The sequence below is a fragment of the Penicillium diatomitis genome (genome assembly GCF_028827545.1).
Source record: "Penicillium diatomitis strain IBT 30728 chromosome Unknown utg000009l_segment0_segment0, whole genome shotgun sequence".
Lineage (NCBI taxonomy): Eukaryota > Fungi > Ascomycota > Eurotiomycetes > Eurotiales > Aspergillaceae > Penicillium > Penicillium diatomitis.
The window spans coordinates 612,912-635,411 of record NW_026623181.1 but is presented as its reverse complement, the minus strand read 5'-3'; the positions used below and the strand labels follow the sequence as shown (position 1 = coordinate 635,411).

General features: G+C 51.1%; 8 protein-coding genes across 8 annotated transcripts; 4 read left to right on the top strand and 4 right to left on the bottom strand.

The window, feature by feature from the left end:
- Positions 1-988: 988 nt before the first annotated feature.
- Positions 989-2,516, top strand: N7539_006744 (uncharacterized protein; the record flags this gene model as incomplete). The annotated part of the gene is made up of 6 exons (XM_056936345.1): positions 989-1,042; positions 1,166-1,259; positions 1,391-1,479; positions 1,548-1,777; positions 1,844-2,190; positions 2,242-2,516. The coding sequence occupies 6 exons, from the start codon at positions 989-991 to the stop codon at positions 2,514-2,516; spliced, it is 1,089 nt and encodes a 362-aa protein (XP_056788280.1).
- A 103-nt stretch (positions 2,517-2,619) lies between these two features.
- Positions 2,620-2,994, bottom strand: N7539_006743 (LysM peptidoglycan-binding domain-containing protein; the record flags this gene model as incomplete). The annotated part of the gene is made up of 2 exons (XM_056936344.1): positions 2,620-2,801; positions 2,883-2,994. The coding sequence occupies 2 exons, from the start codon at positions 2,992-2,994 to the stop codon at positions 2,620-2,622; spliced, it is 294 nt and encodes a 97-aa protein (XP_056788279.1).
- Positions 2,995-4,833: 1,839 nt separating this feature from the next.
- On the top strand, positions 4,834-5,717 carry N7539_006742 (SDR family NAD(P)-dependent oxidoreductase; the record flags this gene model as incomplete). Its single annotated transcript, XM_056936343.1, has 3 exons — positions 4,834-5,078; positions 5,156-5,419; positions 5,525-5,717. 3 exons carry the CDS (start codon positions 4,834-4,836, stop codon positions 5,715-5,717), a joined length of 702 nt encoding a protein of 233 aa, XP_056788278.1.
- Positions 5,718-5,806: 89 nt separating this feature from the next.
- On the bottom strand, positions 5,807-6,851 carry N7539_006741 (bZIP transcription factor; the record flags this gene model as incomplete). The annotated part of the gene is made up of 2 exons (XM_056936342.1): positions 5,807-6,500; positions 6,700-6,851. 2 exons carry the CDS (start codon positions 6,849-6,851, stop codon positions 5,807-5,809), a joined length of 846 nt encoding a protein of 281 aa, XP_056788277.1.
- A 1,458-nt stretch (positions 6,852-8,309) lies between these two features.
- N7539_006740 (aegerolysin family protein) lies at positions 8,310-8,832 on the bottom strand (the record flags this gene model as incomplete). The annotated part of the gene is made up of 2 exons (XM_056936341.1): positions 8,310-8,628; positions 8,729-8,832. 2 exons carry the CDS (start codon positions 8,830-8,832, stop codon positions 8,310-8,312), a joined length of 423 nt encoding a protein of 140 aa, XP_056788276.1.
- A 2,788-nt stretch (positions 8,833-11,620) lies between these two features.
- N7539_006739 (uncharacterized protein) lies at positions 11,621-12,752 on the top strand (the record flags this gene model as incomplete). Its single annotated transcript, XM_056936340.1, has 4 exons — positions 11,621-11,682; positions 11,784-11,958; positions 12,067-12,423; positions 12,444-12,752. The coding sequence occupies 4 exons, from the start codon at positions 11,621-11,623 to the stop codon at positions 12,750-12,752; spliced, it is 903 nt and encodes a 300-aa protein (XP_056788275.1).
- Positions 12,753-12,787: 35 nt separating this feature from the next.
- On the bottom strand, positions 12,788-14,540 carry N7539_006738 (carboxylic acid transport protein; the record flags this gene model as incomplete). The annotated part of the gene is made up of 4 exons (XM_056936339.1): positions 12,788-13,456; positions 13,538-13,716; positions 13,768-13,898; positions 13,987-14,540. The coding sequence occupies 4 exons, from the start codon at positions 14,538-14,540 to the stop codon at positions 12,788-12,790; spliced, it is 1,533 nt and encodes a 510-aa protein (XP_056788274.1).
- A 1,894-nt stretch (positions 14,541-16,434) lies between these two features.
- N7539_006737 (uncharacterized protein) lies at positions 16,435-21,884 on the top strand (the record flags this gene model as incomplete). Its single annotated transcript, XM_056936338.1, has 6 exons — positions 16,435-16,473; positions 16,548-16,568; positions 16,686-16,712; positions 16,793-17,164; positions 17,239-21,459; positions 21,531-21,884. The coding sequence occupies 6 exons, from the start codon at positions 16,435-16,437 to the stop codon at positions 21,882-21,884; spliced, it is 5,034 nt and encodes a 1,677-aa protein (XP_056788273.1).
- Between the last annotated feature and the right edge of the window lie 616 nt (positions 21,885-22,500).

Below are 22,500 nucleotides of genomic sequence, written 5' to 3'. Positions count from 1 at the left end.
TGAAGTAGTCTAAAGGGACCTGTTGATCTGAAAAGCTGCCTTGAGTTCAACCTCCTTTGGTGGCCAAGAGAATATAGAGGGCGGAGTTTCGGTTGATTCGAAGTGGGAGGTTCATCTCTTCCATGAGCCATTCCCCAGTACCAAGGTTTTCTCGTCCTGCTCCAGATTTTCTCGCAATGTGTTTCGTGCTTGTTCCATTGCTTACTAGAGATTATGCGCATCAGACTGAACAATCATTATGCGTTGCTCTTCCCTTGCTACCTGCCTCGTATTGTAAAAGAGCATTGTGGGTACCTACTAGAGTACCACAGATCTGCGATGCTATAGATAGCTGCTTTCATCCATCGCACAAGGTTCCTCCTGCGAAGGAGATGGTAGCTCTAAACAGATCTCATCATGTTCAAAGGCTCTGGATAATTGGATTTGGTCATTTCAACACTTCTTCGTTCTAGCACAGACATATCAAGACTCTGCCCCAGACCTCATGTCGTCATAGTACATGCTCCCCTGCCCATCTTTGCGACCACCTAGGACAAGAAACGCCCATTCAAATCATCAGACATCCCTGCAGTCAATCCGCCTTGCTAGCCTTGGGAGGGTACTTCTTTCCCTCTCTTTCGACCTGAGGAGTGCAAGTGCAGCGGTCCTTCTCGGGGATAGAGTCCATAACCGAGGGAATGTGGTTTCCGCAACCCCACCAGCTGACCTTGTCTACATCTGATTGTTAGTTCTGTCTTCTTCTGCTTCCCGGACAAAGGAGACGTTGGTTGTTGTTGGGGACTGACTGCAAACGGCACAATGAGCCTTCATACACATGTTGGATGATTTGTGTGGAGAATGAGTTTTGGAGGGTTTAGTTGGCCAGCGTTCGGGAGATGGGGAAGTAGAAGCAGTGGCTTTATACGCCAAAATCCTGGCTGAGGTCGGACTCCCGCCATCGTGCCTTAGTCATAGCCGACAGGCCCGACACGCTTGAAGACGCCGATTCATGAACCCCGAAAGCCCGACCGGCGTCTCACGGCCATTATATCGTGAACTCCATGTACGTTTTGCGCTGCTTGGAGCCAAAAAGGCTTAGAGTCAATTTTGGCATCGTGGCCAACTCATCATATTGCTCTTTTAGATATGGCAGCCTCGATTTAGCTCTATACAATGTACATATTAGCTGCGCGAGGTGCTTTGGTGGGGCACGACGTGGGGACAAAAGCCGACCCAATTGATCTTTGGGCCTGAGTGCTGTGATGACCTCATTTTTGCAAGTACGCAACGCGAGGGAATACTTCGTCGGAGGTAGAGCCGTCACGGAAAAAACTTGCGTCTTGTCAGGGACCACAAAGCTTTCACAGCACTAACCGGCGGTATAGACTAGGAAAGATGACTGTTATTGCAGTGGCAGGCGGCACGGGCGCCCTGGGAAAGACATTCGTAGAAAGATTTGCTCAGGAGCCAGATATCAAGCTTGTGATTTTGTCGCGAGGCGTGAGTGTATCGCAGAAGGCACCTGGTCAGACAAGCGATTCCGGAATCTGACGAGCGTTGATCCTAAGGAACAAAAAGCCTCCCAGGGCAGCATTCACCATGTCAAGATCGACTACGACAACGTCCAGTCCATGACGACGGAGCTGGAACGTTACAATGTGCAGACCATCATCTCAACAATCGGTCTCATATCCGAGGAGACTAGCCAGTCCCAGCTCAACCTCATTGAGGCAGCAGAACATGCAACCACCACAAAGCGCTTCATCCCGAGCGAGTACTCTTTCATCCAAACCCCCGAGTAAGTCTCTCGGCGCTCAGCCACATCTTACCTGCCTAGGTATCAACTTCTGATCATCTCCCCAAGCCTCTTGTCCATTGATCCAAGTATCCAATACTGGCTTCATGCGGCAGACCGTCTCAAGGCAAGCTCGCTGCAATACACCCGTGTGATCCCGGGATTCTTCATGGACTACTGGGGCATGCCTCATGCGCGAACTCATCTTCAACCATTCAAATTTGGTATCGATATCGCTGGGGCTAAAGCTCTGATCCCTGGTAGTGGTAACGACACCATCTGCATGACATACACGTACGATCTCGCAGAGTACATGATCCATCTTCTCAAGCTCGAGGAGTGGCCTGAATTCAGCATCTTTGTGGGCGATGAAACTACGTATAATGAAATGTTGGAGATTGCAAAGGAAGTTCAAAGTAAGTGGCAGTCTCTTGGAAATTCGCAGTGAACTAAGTACTAAAGCAAAGTGATCAAAGCTGGGAGAACGTGGTTGATAGCATACGACAGCATTGAGATGATTGATAGCGGCCATGTTACCGTACCAGACATGCCCGACTCCACGATGTCGCAGAAAGAGCTTGAAGAAATGACGGCCCTAGTCAGTCGCCTGACCGTGAATGGAGTTTTTGATCTGCCCAAGGAGAACCGGATGAGCGATCGGTTCCCTCAAGTGCGACCCATGAAAGTGAAGGAATTTCTCGGGCAGTGCTGGGGGCCAAGATCGGAGACGAAGTTATTATAGACATTGAAGAGAGACGGTTTCTCCTATGCTGTGACACTCTGAAAAAAGAAACCTATGACACACCTCCTTTCACAACCGGCGTGATTGCAATTGGTATATCACTTCAACATTTGGGCCCAGCTCCTCGCACACCAACACAGACAGAGCGACCTGGAATCAGATTGGTACACGAAGTGTTGATTTCAGGATTCCAACAGAGAAGTTGCTTGATGGTAAATGCGTAGCCATAATTGTTGCAAATGTCCCAGCATGTGTCTCCCGCTTGAACGGTGTAATGCAAGTTGCCTATCGTCTGAAGTTAAAATCGGAAATGTCTTTCCCGCCGCGAATGTAAGTGTTGACTAGACTGCCCGAAAATTTACTTACAGTAGGATCTGGCCTCCGTATCATGTTCTTGAACAGACTCAACGGCTGCGGACAAGCCAAGAGTTGTCAGACCCAAAGTGCAGAGCAGAACCTTCATACAGAATGAAGCCATGTTTGTCGATGAAGATGGACGAAGAAGCACAGACAATAAGGAGAGAGATTAGGTCCTTGACAATCAATCAAAGAGCGAGACCAGGTACTCATCAGCTGATTGAGCCATTGACCAAAGGAACGAGTAGCCTATTTATCCGCGGGATGATGCCTTGGAAGCAGTTGGGATATAGGTTTCCGACTCGACGAGTTTCCTCGTGCAGTGAAAAGCTGATCATGATTCATGAACACACCTGATGAGACACAACTATCCACATGACGAGTGTGGGATTTGATTCCATCAGTTCCGTTCCGTCAAGGTAGTACTTCCAACGGGGATGAACCTAAGAGCTATTAGCGACCGAGGAGGCACAGCACCCTGTGGGTTGGCGAACTGCGCACGGAACTGGCGGGGGGGGGGGGGGGGATGTTGACTTCAACACAGTAAGTACACTCGCTTCCTTCCCATGGTAGGATGGGCGGTTAGACTGGCATTCATGCACGTATGCATATACTGCATTGCTCCGATGACACAGTTCACGCAAAGTGCAGCCATGGAGATAAGATCAGGTCCACCTGGCATTGAACCAGCAGCAACTGTTACATCCACAATCAAAAGCAGGCGCACGAGCAAGTGACACTACCACTGTTGTGCTCAGATGAGCTGCAATTGTAATCTCCAATGTTGTCATTTGAGAAGAATCTGTCCATGGCACGGAGCACCAGTCTCATCTCTTCCATTATCGGTGCCTCGTTTGGTCAGGTTACAAAAGCAAATTGCATACCTGGACCCCGGAGAGGAAGACGCACTACCTGTGCTACTGTCTATCACTGAACTCTCACTAGCGGGAGACCACATCTTCCACACAGGTTACGTTACTGCGCCTGTGATGTTGAGTCTTCTCAAATAGGACTGATGTCTCCGTGCAGTGGTACATTCGTATTGAAGACGGATGTACTACAAAAGTAGGTAGTGCCGGGGACACGGAACTCGAGCTTGTCGCACCTCCTAAAATCCGGGGATACACACTGATGGAACACAACTTATTCTCACCCACGGAACAATTGTGCTTGGAACTCTGTCTGGTAGATATCCTGGAGACCTATTGGCATTGAGGCTGAATGTTCAGAGCCCCCTCAGATTATAGACACAATCGTCTGGCTCCGGCTCTCGCCTGTGGCGGTCAGGATCTGTTGACTTTCGTGGTCTTGGAAATATCGAATTCAGTCTTCTGCATAAATAGTGTTTTACGATCCACAAAATGTTTCAAGCTCAGCGACCACCAGCTCAAGTATGGTAAGTCACTCCATCTAGAGAGGCTAAGTGAATCGATGTTCGAAGAGAAGTTGACCTGAGCTGTAGTGGCATGTTACGACCTTAATTCCGCCGCGTCGCAGAAGTCAATGGACACTAAACTCCGATCAGCCCTAACCGGGGAATCGCAAAAGACTGGGGGACTACCACACGATTCCATGCAGGCCGTTAGTGACGTGTTCGATCTAACATATGCATCCCCGGTGATCACCATAGGAGCGTAACGCAGAAGGATAAAGTTGAAGCCGTGTCGCTTAAAGCTGCGTCTTGGTCATCCCATGCGAGGTGCTGACACTTTATTCATTTGGCTTTCTGGAACCTTGTACATTTGATGACATGGGGAGCTGAGATAATTACGTTTATCCGTCCGAAACAAAGATCGAACGTCTACTATAGCATATAAGCGAGGTATTCCTCGAGGACCTAGTCTTCTCTAGGTTATTAAGGTTGTTTTTCATTCGAAGGTAGACTCCCAAAAGGTCCAGTGCCGCCAAAAAGGAATCATCCCCGGCCCGTTCCTAGTATACCTCATTTCATCGACTCACAATGGACTCGTCACAATCAGCACTCCCTACGACAAAATCCTACATCGTCATCGGCGGCGCCTCTGGCATGGGTCTAGCAACTGTCCATACACTACTGAACCGCGGCGCCCAAGTAGCCGTCAGCGACACCTCACGTCCCAACCTCGACTCTCTATCCGCAAATCTCTCCCCCACCACATCAAGGCGATGTCTCATCCAACCCGTCGACGTCACAGACAAGATCGCACTCCACGGATTCTTCCACGCGTCCAAACAACGCCCCGGAAAACTGGACGGCATTATCAAATGTTGCAGGGACTGAAGGACACGAATTAGGTACCCAGGCGATCTGGGACATCCGATGATGAGTATGAGTATGAGTATCTTATGAATTTGAATGTGCGGGGCTTGTTCAACGTGCTGTCGACTGCGTTGGTTCCGGGGTTTCTCGGCTCCGGCGAGAGCGTGGTTCATGTTGAGAGCATCTTCTCGCAGAGGGGGTTCAGGAATGGGGCGGCGTTTGCGGCCTCGAGATATGCTGCGCTGGGGATGGTGAGGAGTGCGGCGATAGAGACGCAGGGGCGGGTGAGGGTGAATCATGTTTTACCGTGAGTGTGGCAGCAGATATATAGTGAATTGGGGAGGGTGGAAGATATTGTCGATGGGAGGGTGGTAGTACGAGGAGCATGCTGACTGGAGTTTCCATCATACAGGGGCGTCATCGATACACCGATGCACCGGGCAAATCTGGCGCGCGTTAAGGATTTTACTACGACGCCGACGACGCCAATTGCTCGGGATGGTACAGCGCAAGAGGTTGCGAACGTGGTGGCTTCTCTACTGAGTGAAGAGAGTAGCTTCGTGACGGGAAATGCGTGGAATGTTGACGGCGGCGCAAACTGTTGAGGAGCTCTAATATTTGAGTATCTGTACGTTTTTCCCCGGACATTTCCCCGGACAGAAAGTGTTTGATATCGTAGAAGCTGGAGGTGCTATCAAGAAGGATATATAAATCCTTGTCTCTTGTTTCGTAATAGCTGATGTAAAGGATGTTGTGGAAAAAAGTAGTCTCTCCACACCAGGGGCCTCTCTCCCCTCTGTACCCTCCAATGATTGGTACTTTGTAACAATGCAGTACACCCATACAACAAGAATCCCCATTTACGCAAGAATGTTTCGGTGACCTCCCAACTACTTGTCTGCCAGGATGGGCCCCAGACCAGTAATCCCGCTCGCTCAATACGCGCGTCCGAAAAAGCCGTCAAATCACGACACAAGTCATCATCATCAATCTGATCCTGCAGCAGAATGAGGTTATCTCGCAATGTCGGGGAGGGGAAGAAGTCCAGCCACGGATGATGCGGAACTTGTCTTTGGACGACGGTTGGCTGCAGATCGAGCGGGATGTGTGGGTAGTTGACCGGCCCAGACACGGACGCGGGCATGGTCACGTTGAAAATTGAGATGGACTCGTCTGCTTTCATCCATTCCATCGACATCCCGAGACTACAGACATTGTCGACAATGGCGCGGTGGACATTGATCTTGGGTAAAGTGATCAGGTGGTCGAGATTTAGAGAATTGACTCCCGAGCTAAGGGAGGCGGCGGCGGCTTCCATCTGCGCAAAAAGCCGAAGCATGTCCGGCGAATCGAAGCTGCACCGGAGAAGCTTCTTATCCGACAGGGTACTGGCAGTATGTGTAATTGCGTTGACGGCGGATGACGAGTCTCGTCCTCCTCGGCCTAAAGATAAAAGTCCGACTGATGCCGTTTGCTGAGCTCCTTGTGCCTTCAAATTCCGTTTCCGTGATCCTATCCCACTCGTCGTTAGAACATGCATTGGCTAATGGTGGAACAATTGAGACGGGGTCAGATGGGCTCTTTCACTCTCGCATACGTAGTGCTCGCTGATTGAGCCGGTTCTGCAGCCTCCTGCGCTCGGTCCGATCGGTGATGCCCGTCCAGTCCTCGTCCTGGGTGTGGGCCGACGCCTGCTGCGGCATTCGAACTATAGGGATAACGGGGTTGATAGAGGTCATGGCGTTTTTGCAGACGCACGAGAGGCAGATGGAATTGATGACTCTCCAAGATCTGCTGACTGCGCTGACACTTGTACTGAAAGCTCAGCCGTCTCTTGCGACTCGATCAATCAGCACCGGGGAAGAATGTCAGCACATTATAAATCGGAAGGCAGGCCCGAGAACTAGGTTTCGGAGATGAAAGAACCAGAAGGTCGAAACAGATGCCAAGCGTGAGGCTTCCACCTGGTGGGTTCCTCAGACTGGAATTTGTGCAGCCTCATTGGGACGGGGAAAACAGAGTCGCGGCGCTAATGCAGGCGGCTGACAGGTGCTAACCACATCGGGTATAGTGCACTGAAAGGACTCAGCAGTCGCTTGGTCGACTACCTACCTTAAACGCCGACGCGGTGAGGTAATCGACCACAGCCTGTCAATCGGGACGCGTGTGTCGGAAAGATCAACAATATAAAAGACTTTTCTGATTCTGATAAGTAGGTCTCAAAAATGGTCCGAAGTCAGGCTTATTTGTCCATGCAATCCGTCTGGTTTTGCATGCCGCTGACGAGCTCGCTCCAGTGGTGCCAAGACACTTATTTTGAGCCTGAGATGGTCACCTCACGAAAATGACTCGTGCAGTTGAACAAAAAGCATGTAAAGCTGGCTGATGATTGACGTGTTTAATGCTGCTAAGCTCAGAGAGCGTTCCGTGTTGAACCAATTTTAAGAGCCCCGACAGCGATGTCTAAGAGACACACAGCTCTAACCTGAATCCTGCTTCTATGGAATATGTTCGTCCATATCGGGAGCACATAGCACTGGATAACCTCAGATCTAGGAACTAGTTCCAGGCGCTAGTGTATCTTGGATGTCGGGGGTAGAGACTGACTTGATTGGCTAGTCCTCTGATTCAAACATAGCCAAGCAGCGACATTGGAAACCCCCTACTGTTTTGTCCCACGGCTCCTGTTTACTTTCTGACAAGCCAACGATTCACCTGAAACTCTAATCCAGTCTGAAGAACCGGATCTACGACAGTCGACTGTTTGCGTGTTCCGGGTTGGGCATGTGTTACCTGGAAAGAGCCAGCCACCGAGCGAGCAATGCCACGTGACAAAGACCAGCCTCTGGGGTTGGGGGACGACATGGTCCAAGATGAAGAGCGCAAAATGCAAGATGACCGGCAATGTTTGTCAATATCATTCATTCATTCCTCATCTTGGTTCGGAAGCCAAGTAGTTTCTGGGGCTATAATATTAATCAATCATGAAACGCCAAGCCCTAGGGCAGAACCCAAAAGTCTCAACGGCTTCGGTACACACGCAGTGTCCTGGCCAGAAGAGAAAGACGCGAGGGGAAGAAGTGCGCAAGAAATGCAGGGCGGTGAAAGACGAGAGACCCGGCTCTATCAATGCAATCCCGTGTGTCCCGTACACTCTAATTCTATCCTCCTCATGCTGTACAGGCGAAGAAGCCCACCTACTTCTTCGCATTCTTCTCACGGATGTCCACGAAGACATGTCCTAGAGGACCTGCCTGTGGACTCCATCCCCCATGCTCGATGCGATACTTGGAATTATCATCAAGCACCTCCACGAGGTTGTGGTACTCTCCTCCCCGATTCTCCCAGTGGAGCTCGCAGATCTTGGTGTTGCCGTGGAACAAGTCCAGGCGACCTTCGCTGCCACGGCGGCCACGGGCACAGATCTCTCCGACGCCCTCGGACTCGATGGTCATGTAGTCAATCTCATCTTCAGTGAGAGACTTGCGGCGGTTGTTGGGGTCCTGGAATTCACCACTAACAAGAGAGGAGAAGAGTGTTAGTAAAGCTGTGAAAGACTGACACATGCGACATGGTAGGAGATGTTTCGATCATGCAAGGCGGCGGACTACAGTACCCTTCAATAACGGTGTTCTGGACAGTGATCTCGCCATCCTTGAGATGGTCGCGGATATGGAATGCGACCCATTGGGAGTTATAGTTGTTCAACTCCTCTTCCATGGTGATGGCTGGGAATGAGTTATGAGTGTGTGTGTGGATAGGTGAGACACTTGATCAAAGATCCAAAGATCAATGAGGTTGAAAGATTTACCATGATGCTCAATCTGCCCGTTTATATAGAGGAGCCAGAATGCGGGGTAAGGCCCGTCTGAGGTTGAGATCCCTTCCCACTGGACTCCTCCAGCTGGGACGCTCCAGCTGGCATGAGCTGATGGTGAGCAAAGGAGGTGGCCCGGTAATCGTTGTGGTCGTGTGATGATGACTCGTACATCCGATGGCTCTGCTGCTGCCGTGCGCTTCCCGACCAACTGCCACTCGGCCACTCGCGCATGACCCACTCTGCGACCCCGCTTCCTTGCAGCCACAGCTCACCATTGGCCAATCATGGGGCCCGTTCCGTGGAATGGCAGGCTGGGTACATGCTTCTAAGTACAGTACACGCGTGACTGTCACTTGTCGGATTCGCTCAATTTTGCGGGGGAGGTGCATCATCGATTGACTAGTCTTGTCAATCATCGACGACGGGGGCACTCGATCGGCCCAGGTTGGGGGGGGGGATATCGGTATGCGCGGAAACTCGAGAGCCCGGTGGAGGTTCAAGTCGGTCAAGAATGAAGAGAATTCCGCCCAAGAAGACGCTCGACTCTGTTGAGAAAATGGAACGTACGACTCCGACGAGACACGCTCCGTCTGCCTTGACGGGCCCTCATCCGCGTGTCTCAAGTTTTGAGGCTTGCGTAGGACGACCAGCGACCAGCGACCAGCGACCAGCCCGGGCCATCCGCAAATCACACCACTCGTGGACTCGTGGGTTGATCGTTGATCGCGTTGTACGTGTACATTTTGGTGGCAAGGCTCCAAGTACCTGCCCCAGGGTTCCAAGGATCAACCTGGTCTGGTGAACTTTGGCCAGCAGAGTCGCAAAGCCAATTGAGCCAAAGCCTAAAAATCCCCTCATCTCAGCTCACGTGCAGCTCTGCGGCATGTTGTCCCTTCATGCTCCCTCCTGAATGTAGAGGGGCTGCGTTCTCAGTTCTACCTCGATCGCAGTAGTTCCCCAACTTTGCAGGTAAGAACGACGGAGGACTGGAATTCCAGGTTTCCAGAGCAGCAATCGCAGTGGCTATTGGTTGCACTTCGCCCAAGCATGGCGTAGGTGTTGTCGAAAGAGGCTATGTGAGATCCAGCATTCCCAAAGACCCTCTTCTAGACTCTTTCCTTTCCTCCACTGCACGGGCGACCCGATGCGTTTAGTTTACATGAGGCGGAGAAGGTGATGAAACATTGATCACGGGCCCACAGCATCACGGACAGTAGAGTCATCTCAACACTCTATAATCCCTACCTGTAATGTGTAGTAGGCACGTTTCATGAACACGCTAGCTGCTGGGGTGAACAGTGGTGTTGCCTTGAGGAATGGCCGACTCCAGCCCACCTCGCGAGCGTTGGATCTACTGTTCTATCTTTCGGGTTCAAACATTCTGTGGTCAAGCTCAGGGCACGTCGAGACTTTTGTTGCTTGATTGGTACACCTGGCTTGCTCTTTCAAGTCCGGGGGTCGGACCGTAGATCTATTCATCTGGCAGTAATATTCGCACACGATCGGGTGTGAAAGATTGGTCTGTGTTAAACCAACCAGATCGGAAAAAAGACCCTCAATAGAGCTCACTCTCGGCTGAGAAAGAGGAAGACTCGGTGCCTTCATGGAATGGAATCCAATATTGCTGATTGCCGCGATTTTCTCGACATCACCGTGTTACTCCATGCCGATCATGGACGTTTATGACCTTGCTGCAGCTACCTTGCACAACGGACCAATGAATAGTTCGAGAATCTGCAGTATCACGACAGTCGAAGTCGATGATCTTGTCTCAAAGACAGACTAGGTGGATTACTCTGTCTCTCATCTCAAAAAAAACAACGTCTAAAAGTGGCATGCAGATTCATAACCACATTTCGCAGGACAGGCACCCGGGACTTTTACTGCGAGACCCCAATGCGAAGAGATCACCAAAAAGACACAAGGTTCAAGGGGGTAAGTACCTAGCAGATCGTCAATTCCCCATATGTGCTCCGAGGGTGTGAGTTTCATCAGTGTCACTCCTGTACATCTGGACTTGTGTCACGCTCGAGTCAAATGTTGAATCACCAACATCATCAAAACTTGCCAAATGGATACTGTTCGCGCAGTGTTCACCTTCTCTAGGTTGACCGGCGTATGACTGATGTAGTCCATGGAATGATGGAAGACTCCAAGCTGACTCATACTCCACGTGGGAGAATCTGTTCTCCCTCTAGAGTCACATTGTCTCTTGAGAGAAGTTGCTTAATGTTTGATTTCTAGAGGTTCTTTAAGCGCCTACAAAGATCATGGAGCAGAAATCATTCAACTATGCAAGTTGAGTCGATTGATTTACCTTTTGGACCGGGCGGCCTCTTTTGCACTTTAGGACGACCTCAATTGTCCAAGTGGGGACCCTCCCCCGCAATTGTCGATTTGACCAGCCCTGGTTCGAGACCTTCAATAGGATTTTAAGGAGTACACGTATCATTGGAGGTAGATCACCACCGTATCCACCTCCTCCAGTGCTAGCGTGTGGCCCAAAGCTTCCATGGATTCCCCTTTCCAATTGACACGATCATCTGTTCACATTCGATGTGAACTGCAGACAACCTACCTGCATACTCATCTCCAACAAGGATCAGATTCGGTCCGAAGGACTCGCTAGTTCCCAGAGCTGGCAGTTAGAGTTGATCTCCACTTCTCACTCGGCCGAGTGTCCGGAAAATGGACCAACCACCAGCCCAGGCTAGTACCGGCGGACGATTACTGAATACTTTTCTCAACCGGTGAGCACAAGCACACTCGGAACATCAACGTACCTTCACATGCAATGTGGACGAAACCGAAGAAGCCGTTTTTCGATAGTCATTCGTGCTGACAATATCAGCCCAATTGAAAATCACATATCCGGATGGTCGGATCTCTGGGATTCCGGAGAAAGTGGCCTGTGGGATCGAGGCAAGGCTTCGCCGGCGCTGGTCGATCTGATCGAACGGGAGGATACGTCTTCTTTTTTTGATCCATTCACTCAGGATGGCAGACGTAAGAAGGCACTGGTACCTGTACGTCACATCAAATTGGTCTTCGTCCAAAGATCCAGGAGAAGGGTTGTGATTGGTGTGAACCGTATTGAAAACTGACTGGACTGGCGCATATTGCGGATATCATAGGGCTGTGGTCGTGGATATGATGCGGTGATGCTTGCGCTGCATGGCTTCGACGTGGTAGGGTTGGAGGTCTCCGAGACGGCTGTCAGGGAGGCCGAGATATATGCCGCGGGCGAACTGTCTCGTCCTTCTTCGTGTCACTTTGGAGAGGGGTATTGTGCACCCTCGAGCAAAGGTTCGGTCCGGTTTGAACTGGGCGATTTTTTGAACCCTCGTTGGCCTCGTGGAGACGAGTCCGACCAGATTGATGGATTCGATCTTGTGTATGACTATACTGTAAGTCTGGCACATTTCGCGTCAATCTCGACGCGCTACCTGGCGATGGCTGTTCAATTATCTGATTGCAAGGATAGTTTCTATGTGCACTGCATCCGCAACAGCGTAAAAAATGGGCAGAAAGTATGGCTCGAGTGATCAAGCCACAGGGCTTGCTCGTTTGCTTGGAGTTTCCTATGTACAAGGACCCAAAGCTGCCAGGTCCACCATGGGGATTGAAAGGTGTCCATTGGAACTTGCTTGCTCGAGGTGGTGACGGGATAATCACCCAAGAGGTTGGCGGTGATGGGAAAGAAAGTGGGAGTTGCGATGCACGGGGTGGTCACTTCCAAAGGATCTTGTATATCAAGCCCCCGCGCTCGTACGAGGTAGCCAAAGGAACAGACATGATCAGTGTGTATGCTCGAAAATGAGACTGGAATTGCTCAACAGCCGAATTATGGGACTCTTATTGCTTTCGATCGGCCATCTCAATGACTTCGTCCTTGTTTTTGTTATCTTCACCCTGTTCCAGATCCAGATTCTTTGCGGCTGCGTGCTCGTCAACTGCAGCAACGACCAGTTCGAATCCACGGCCGCGCTTCTCGGGACCGACAGCAGTGGTGATGACGATCCCAATGGCAATGATTGCCGTCGCAATACCCATCACTGGACCGTAAGCAGATGCCCTGCCACCAGATGGAATACTGACCCAGGTAGATTCCGCAATAGCATTCACGATCTGCGCCGAGGGTGAGCTGATCATGTTTCCAAGCTGGTACGTCAAACCTGGAAACGAAGATCGGAAGGCTGGCGGAGACAGTTCGTTCAAGTGAATAGGAATCACGCCCCAGGCTCCCTGAACAAAAAATTGCATGAAAAAGCCACTGGCACTCAGGGACGCTTCGTCTGTGGGCAGAATCCAGGCGGGGATCAGAAATGCCGACATCATAGCTGCGACAATGATGGCACGACGCCGCCCCACGAATTGTGACAGGTATCCTATGATTGTTCCGCCTACGCAAGCCCCTGTCTTCATCAGAATGGACGCTCTGGAGGCACCCGCGTTGTTCAGTTTCTTTTGCGTGAGCATGAAGGTGGTGTACGAATCTTGCGAGGTGTGCGAGTAATAGTTGAACTAGAAGAGTAGCAATGCGTCAAGGTCAGCTGATTAGCTCTTGAGGGCCGGCACGAGGCGAAGGAGCAATCCGATACTCACCCAAGTCATTAAGAAGACACAATAGACGCACATCTTCCACTCTTTCGCCAACATGAGCTTGATCTCTTTGCCGAACTCGCCAGCGCTCATGTTCCTCTTTCCCGCCTTCTTTGCCTCGATGAATTGCTTTGACTCGGGGAAGAAGATTCGAATGACACCGATACCGATAGAAATGCCCGCTTTTTGGTATCAGCAGCAGCTCAATTGGTAATATCGCTCGTGTTCCTTACCCGCAGCCCAGAAGACGGTTTTCCAACTATCAGTCGCGCCGCCGACTCCAAGGTTGGCACATGCCGCGAGCACATATCCCAATGAGTATCCTTGTTGAAGTATTCCAGACATCAGTCCTCGAGCATTCACCCTTTTGAGGTAAGAGGCAGATCCTTAGAATTAGTCAAGGCTAAGTATTTGACCATAGGTCGAGTGATGGGGGCTTAGTGAACACTCACGGGCAGTGCTCCAAAGCCATGGCAATGGCATTACCGTACACTCCACCCATAAAAAGACCGAAGAGGCTGCGGACTGCCAGGAACTGCTGGAAAGTTTGACTGTAAATGGTGGCAATTTGCAAGATGCCAAGGATGATCATGTTCAGCACCATTGGCCATTTGCGACCGTATTTATCACCCGCAAACCCGAAGAACGCGGCGCCTACACTGCGCAGAAGTAGCGTCAACGTGATTGCCGTGGAGATGTCAGTCTTTGAGCGCCCATAATAGTCCGACAGTTTCTTCGTCTGGATGGACAGGGCATGGAAATCAAAGGCATCGGCTGTCCACGCTGCAAGACCAACAAGAAAGAAGACCCAGTCTCGAGCGGAAAGCTGTGCCATCAGACTGATGGGATTTTGGATAGGCTCAGGAGCCTGCCATTCTGCACGGGTCTCTCCATATTCGTTGATGATTTCCACGCGCTGTTTCCAGACAAACAGGTCCCCGAGAGACTGACGTGCGGTCGCAATGACGCCCTTGGGGATGGGCTCAGCGGGCTCATTGGATGTCATCGCACAATCTGTAGCTCAACCGTCGAAATAGAAAAGTGAAGTAGGGCCTTTTGAAAGAATGAGCCAAAACAAAGTTGATTTTGTTGGTGTCTTTCCTGTTCTATCGACTGACATCGCTCCCATTTATACCCCCGTGCTCATGGCGCTCGAGCATCTGATCATGATCCAGCTAACTGTAGTTTTGCCCTGCAACCCCTTGCTTGTCAAGGACCGACAGATCATCTACCCCAGGAAGTTCTTGCGGGGAATCCGCGGGATTCCCAATCGCGATGCAACTCCGCTGGCAAGCCAAGACCCCGCCAAGCATCTTGGCCTGGCATGCTCTCCAATGCGAAGGCTTGATATGGTATATCTCCTTTGTTGACTTCTCGCCCGTCGCCTTAGTTCAGAAACAACTCCGACCTCACAATCCTTTCGGGCCTTGGCCGACTTGGAGATGAACTCCATCTTGCTGTTGGGATCCGATACTCGGCGGTAGCAACCCAATGGTGGCCAAGTAAGCACGACGGGCTTTTAGGGCAGACTCGACGGGAAGGCCGATGACAGGCCCATTTCCCATGTTTGCGCCACCTCTTGATACCTTACTTCTTCGGAAGATGGCCGAGGAGGGCCCGCTGGACTATAATTCGGACATGTATGCGGTGCTCAGTGTCTGGACCTTTGCAAAATTGCCTCGGATATATCAGCAATATTCTGATACCAGGGACATTCCAATTTCCCCCAGTCATGGAAATGGGTCCCGATGTATGCTTGAGGTCTTTCTCTCAATGGAGTCACGTTCGGTGTACCTGGACAGTACTTTGAACGCATGTGAGATTCCGTTCGGGGTAAATGGCCTGGCGGTGGCTCGATGGCTGTGCTGTCCATTCAGTCATCTAGTCATGATATCCCATGCATGTAAAGAGATTGATCCGTACAGCAAACCTACCTCATGCGTCCTGTGCAGTCATGGAATTACCAAAAGAGGTCTTCCCTCAACCTAATGGAATTGGAACTCCTCTGGAACTCTGAGATGTCTTACTGATTAGGATCATCTTCCCTCCAGCTAGGTACCAAGAAATCAGATGGAGGCCGGGCTTTATTTCCTGTTGTTTTTCTCTTCACAAATGGCAGTCATGTAAATCAGCGCGAAGTTCTTTCGATGATGTCCGTGAGGCTTCTGTTAGCGATCCCAGCATTGATCCTCTGCCCGTTGAACAACCTCGGCGCACCGGCATCGTTGAGGTATATTTTGCACGCACGCCCTCAGCAAACCGCTCCAAAAGAAGCCTCAGAAGAGAGGTGTGATATTTGAAAGTTCTGACTGAGTGTCTCCTTACCCACCAAGTACAGCAGAGGAGCCAGGAGAATCTGGTCATTGATTCTTCATTCAAAGATACATGCTGTTGCAGGCAAGGCTTACAGTAGCTCACCTTGGATTGAATTAGCCATTCAAGTTTACCTACCAAGTACGCATGCTATCAAGCGTCCAGCCGGATCAAGAATAGGGCGGTCAACAACGGCACTACAGCGCCCGGCCAGAACGCTATCGATGACGTACACCGCCTCGTTCCGGGCTATCGTGGACCTTGCGTAGGTTGCCAGCTTCCCGAACCTCCACATGCTGTCCTTCCGCCTTGCACCGCCGTGCCCCTGTTTCACGTGATCAGGCTCCCCCATAAGCGACACCTCAGCAACGACAACAGCGGACCTCCTGAGGTCACTCGTGTACCTATCTCCAGATCTCCCCCTCCCTCTATCCCCTCTACCTAGTCCCTCATCTCTCTTGACTCTCCTTTCCACCTAACTTCTGCTTCTTCCAATTACCAAGATTCCCCCTTTTCTTTCACTCGTTCTGGTTTCCTTGCAAGGCGTTTATTCGGGAGCACCAGGTCGTGCAGCGGCCTAAGTAAATATGGCACCTCTACCCATCAAGTTCACGGAACTCATCAACGTACGTTGCTACCTTGCTCAATGTTGATCTCTGGCTTCACTTGGACCTTACTGACCTTTGAATTTTCTAATCAGCTGACCAATGTTGGCATTGCGGTATGTCCGACCTCACCTCACCTTGACATGGCGAGCTTGTATCGCGACCAGCCTGGCGCATTGGGCAAACATGCTTCATCTGGGCCATACGTGTACTAACTTGCTTGGTGTCTCTAGCAACCATCCATTGGCTTCACTTCATGTGTAAGTTTCTCACCTTATCACCTCGGAATAGGTCAGAGCGTAAATGGCAAGCAGCTGACGACAGAACAATAATCGACTAGACCCTGGAATCCGACCACTATGTCTGCGTTCGCCAGAAACTTGACGAGGATGAGAAACCCCAAGTCATCATCGTTGACCTGAAGAACAACAATGACGTGATGCGCCGACCCATCAATGCTGACAGTGCGATCATGCACTGGAGCAAGAACATCATCGCGCTCAAGGCTCAGGGCAGGACAATCCAGATCTTTGATCTCGGTGCTAAGCAAAAGCTGAAGTCTTCCGTCATGAGTGAGGATATTGTCTACTGGAAATGGTTCAGTGAAAAGTCCCTGGGCCTGGTCACTGAGACTGCGGTCTATCACTGGAACGTCTACGACGCGACCCAGGATAATCCCGTTAAGATGTTTGACCGCCTCCCCAACCTTTCGGTGAGTTCCGTCATGTATTCAGAATTCATTTCCAAAGTTTGATCACCAAATGCTTACGTGCGACTTGCTTCCAGGGATGTCAAATTATCAACTACCGTGTCAACGCCGAGGAGAAATGGATGGTCGTCGTGGGCATCAGTCAACAACAGGGACGGGTCGTTGGTTCAATGCAGCTCTACTCCAAGGAACGTGGTATTTCGCAATTCATTGAGGGTCACGCAGCTGCTTTTGCCGACATCAACGTCGAAGGCTCTCCTCTCCCCCACCATCTTTTCGCCTTCGCGGTTCGAACACAAACCGGTGCAAAGCTACAGATTGCTGAGATCGACCACCAAGAGCCCAATCCTCGATTCCAGAAGAAGGCCGTGGAGGTCTATTTCCCTCAAGAGGCTGTGAACGATTTCCCAGTCGCTATGCAAGTCTCTACTAAGTACGACATTGTCTACCTTGTCACCAAGTACGGCTTCATCCATCTCTACGACCTCGAGACCGGCACCTGTATCTTCATGAACCGCATCTCCAGCGAGACCATCTTCACTACCGCAGCCGATACTGAGGGCGCTGGCCTGGTCGGCGTCAATCGCAAAGGCCAGGTGCTTTCTGTTAGTGTTGATGAGAGCACCATCATCGATTATCTGATGAACAACCCTGCCATGTCTGGTCTTGCGGTCAAGCTTGCCTCGCGGGCCGGTCTCCCTGGGGCTGATCACCTGTATCAGCAGCAGTTCGATTCACTCCTCAGCGCAGGCAACTTCACAGAAGCCGCCAAGGTTGCCGCCAATTCCCCCCGTGGTTTCCTTCGCACCCCTGAAACAATCAGCCGCTTCAAGAATGCGCCTCAAACTGGCCAAATGTCCGTCATTCTCCAATACTTTGGTATGCTGCTGGACAAGGGTTCACTGAACAAGCATGAGAGTGTGGAGCTCGTTCGCCCCGTCCTCCAGCAAAACCGCAAGCATTTGTTGGAGAAGTGGATGACCGAGAAGAAGCTCGAGGCTTCTGAAGAGCTTGGTGATATCATTCGCCCCTATGATATGAATCTCGCCTTGAACGTGTACCTCGAGTCAAATGTTCCTAACAAGGTCGTTGCTGGATTTGCCGAGACGGGTCAATTTGACAAGATTCTCCCGTACTCCAAGCAGGTAGGCTATCAGCCCGACTTCACCCAGCTTCTACAGCACATCGTGCGGGTCAACCCCGAGAAGGGTGCCGAATTTGCGACCCAACTCGCCAACGAGGAGGGTGGCGCACTCGTTGATCTCGATCGTGTTGTGGATGTTTTCTTGTCCCAGAACATGATTCAGCAGGCGACTTCCTTCCTTCTTGATGCCCTTAAGGACAACAAGCCCGAGCACGGACATTTACAGACCCGTCTATTGGAGATGAACCTTGTCAATGCACCCCAGGTTGCAGATGCCATTCTCGGCAATGAAATCTTCACGCACTATGATCGCCCTCGCATCTCACAGCTTTGTGAAGGCGCCGGTCTCGTCCAGCGTGCGCTTGAGAACTCTGATGACCCAGCTGTCATCAAGCGTAACATTGTCAAGACGGACAAGCTGAGCACCGAGTGGTTGATGAACTACTTCGGTCGTCTCTCTGTCGAGCAGACCTTGGAGTGCATGGACTTTATGCTCGAGGCCAACATTCGCCAGAACTTGCAGGCCGTGGTCCAGATCGCCACCAAGTTCTCTGATTTGCTTGGTGCCAACCGCCTTATCGATCTTTTCGAGAAGTACCGCACCGCCGAGGGTCTTTACTACTACCTTGGCAGCATTGTCAACCTCAGTGAGGATCCCGAGGTTCACTTCAAGTACATCGAGGCTGCTACTGCGATGAGTCAGATCACCGAGGTCGAGCGCATCTGCCGGGAGAGCAACTACTACAACCCCGAGAAGGTCAAGAATTTCTTGAAGGAGGCTCGATTGACCGAGCAGCTGCCTCTCATCATTGTTTGTGACCGATTCAACTTCATCCACGACTTAGTTCTCTACCTCTATCAGAATCAGCAGTTCAAGTCCATCGAGGTTTACGTTCAACGAGTGAACCCATCGCGGGCCCCTGCCGTTGTAGGTGGTCTGCTCGACGTTGACTGTGAGGAAAGCATCATCAAGAACCTTCTCTCCACCGTCGACCCAGCTGTCATTCCGATCGATGAGCTTGTCTCCGAGGTTGAGAGCCGCAACCGTCTCAAGCTGTTGCTCCCCTTCCTCGAGGCCACCCTTGCTAGTGGTAATCAGCAACAGGCTGTCTACAACGCGCTTGCCAAGATTTACATCGATAGCAACAACAACCCGGAGAAGTTCCTCAAGGAAAACGACTTGTACGACACTCTGACGGTCGGAAAATACTGCGAGAAGCGTGATCCCAACCTGGCGTTCATTGCATACAGCAAGGGACAGAATGACTTGGAGCTCATCAGCATTACCAACGAGAACTCCATGTATCGTGCGCAGGCCCGTTACCTGGTTGACCGTGCCGACACTGAGGTTTGGAACTTTGTTCTGAGCGAGAACAACATGCACCGTCGCTCTCTTGTCGACCAGGTTATCGCAACCGCGGTTCCTGAATCCACTGAGCCTGACAAGGTCTCCGTCGCCGTCAAGTGCTTCCTTGAGGCCGACCTGCCTGGCGAGCTTATTGAGCTGCTGGAGAAGATCATTTTGGAGCCCTCGCCATTCAGCGACAACACTAGTCTGCAGAACTTGCTGATGCTGACTGCTGCCAAGGCTGACAAGAGCCGATTGATGGATTACATTCACCAGCTGAACGAATTCTCTGCAGACGAGATTGCCGAGATGTGTATTCAGGTTGGTCTCTATGAGGAAGCCTTCGAGATCTACAAGAAGGTCAACAACCAGCTTGCTGCCGTCAACGTTCTCGTTGAGAACATCGTAAGCATTGACAGAGCCCAAGAATTTGCTGAGCGAGTTGAGCTTCCCGAGGTTTGGAGCAAGGTTGCCAAGGCCCAGCTGGACGGTCTGCGTGTCACTGACTCGATTGAATCTTACATTCGCGCCAACGATCCCTCGAACTACAATGAAGTGATTGAGACTGCTACTCATGCCGGCAAGGATGAGGATCTGGTCAAGTTCCTCCGCATGGCTCGCAAGACTCTGCGCGAGCCCGCGATCGACACTGCTCTTGCCTTTTGCTTTGCCCGTCTGGACCAGCTTGCTGAACTTGAGGACTTCCTTCGCTCCACCAACGTCGCCGACATTGAAGCTTCCGGTGACAAGGCCTATGAGGAGGGATACCACCAGGCCGCCAAAATCTTCTACACCAGTGTCTCCAACTGGGCTAAGCTCGCCACCACTCTTGTTCACCTGGAGGAGTACCAGGCTGCCGTCGAGTGTGCGCGCAAGGCTAACAGTGTCAAGGTGTGGAAGCAGGTCAACGCGGCCTGTGTGGATAAGAAGGAGTTCCGCTTGGCTCAAATTTGCGGTCTGAATCTCATCGTTCACGCTGAGGAGCTTCAGGCTCTTGTCCGCCAATACGAGCGTAACGGTTACTTTGATGAGCTCATCTCGGTCCTTGAGGCTGGTCTTGGTCTGGAGCGTGCTCACATGGGCATGTTCACCGAGCTCGGTATCGCTCTGTCCAAGTACCACCCGGACCGAGTGATGGAGCACTTGAAGCTGTTCTGGTCGCGCATCAACATTCCCAAGATGATTCGCGCCTGCGAGGAGGCCAACCTCTGGCCTGAACTCGTCTTTTTGTACTGCCATTACGACGAGTGGGACAATGCGGCTCTTGCCATGATGGAGCGTGCCGCTGATGCCTGGGAGCACCACTCTTTCAAGGACATCATCGTCAAGGTCGCCAACTTGGAAATCTATTACCGCGCGCTCAGCTTCTACCTGCAGGAACAGCCTCTTCTAATTACCGACCTGCTCCAGGTCCTCACGCCACGTATTGACGTCAGCCGTGTCGTTCGCCTCTTCAAGTCTTCCGACAACATCCCTCTGATCAAACCTTTCATGCTGAACGTTCAGAGCCAGAACAAGCGGGCTGTGAATGACGCGATCAACGAGCTTCTAATTGAAGAGGAAGATTACAAGACTCTCCGTGACTCTGTTGACAACCACGACAACTTCGATTCTGTAGAGCTGGCTCAACGTCTCGAGAAGCATGAATTGATCTTCTTCCGCCAAATTGCTGCCAGCATCTACCGCAACAACAAGCGCTGGGAGAAGTCGATTGCCCTTTCCAAACAAGACAAGCTCTACAAGGACGCTATCGAGACTGCCGCTATCTCTGCCAAGTCGGAGGTGGTCGAGGATCTTCTTCGTTACGTAAGTTCAACACTGACCTGGCGTCTTTGCCTACGATGCTCACATTTACTGACATTTCTTTTCCACTCTAGTTCGTCGATATTGGCAGTCGTGAGTGCTATGTCGGCATGCTCTACGCTTGTTACGATCTGATCCGCCCTGACGTGATCATGGAAATTTCATGGCGTAAGGGCTTGCACGACTTCACTATGCCCTTCATGATTAATTTCCTTTGCGAGCAGACTCGCACTATTGAGATGCTCAAGAAGGACAACGAGGAGCGCAAGAATCGTGAGAAGGGTCAACGGGTTGAGGAGGACAACACACCTATCCTGGGTGGCTCCCGATTGATGCTCACACAGGGTCCCGCGGCTCCGGCTAGTCCGATGCCTTATGGCCAGCCCACTAGTCTGGCCCCACAGGCAACTGGTTACCGTGGGTTCTAAGGCTGTTGTTGAGATGGGGGGTGGTTCTGTCTCGACGTCTTTTCCTGTTTGAGTTTTCTTCTTTGATGTGTAACATACAGCGACGTGATGACCTTCTTGGTGCGAGCTAAAAGCACGAGATCCGGTGAAAGAGCGGCTCTTGTGCAGACATGCCATGAGATACATTCGGAGGGGAATGTCCATGGCGAACTCTTAATGTTTTCAATTTTCCCTTTATTTGACTTTTTACGCTTGACTCTTTGCCCTTAAGTTTATCATGCATTTGTGTTCATTAGGCATTCCCCACTACATTTGCAGTGCGTCGCCGTCGGTTCTAGGATGATGAATGTATTTTTGTTTCAAGCGGGACCTCTGCATACTCTTCCAACAGCGAGGGTATGAGTAGTATCACTCGACCCATCTGGCTCTCTAAGATCACTGCGCAGACAGTACTGCACTGACTGCATCACTGCAGTACTTAAAACTTACGTCCTAGTTCCTACTCTTAGTACCAAATGTGAGACCCTCAAGGGTCTTGAGGCCAACAGCAGTCCTCACAACGAGCTGCTAGCAAGCAAAATCAAAGTATGGTCCAGCACTCTGGCGCCATACCATTTCTTCCAAGCCACTTATCTCT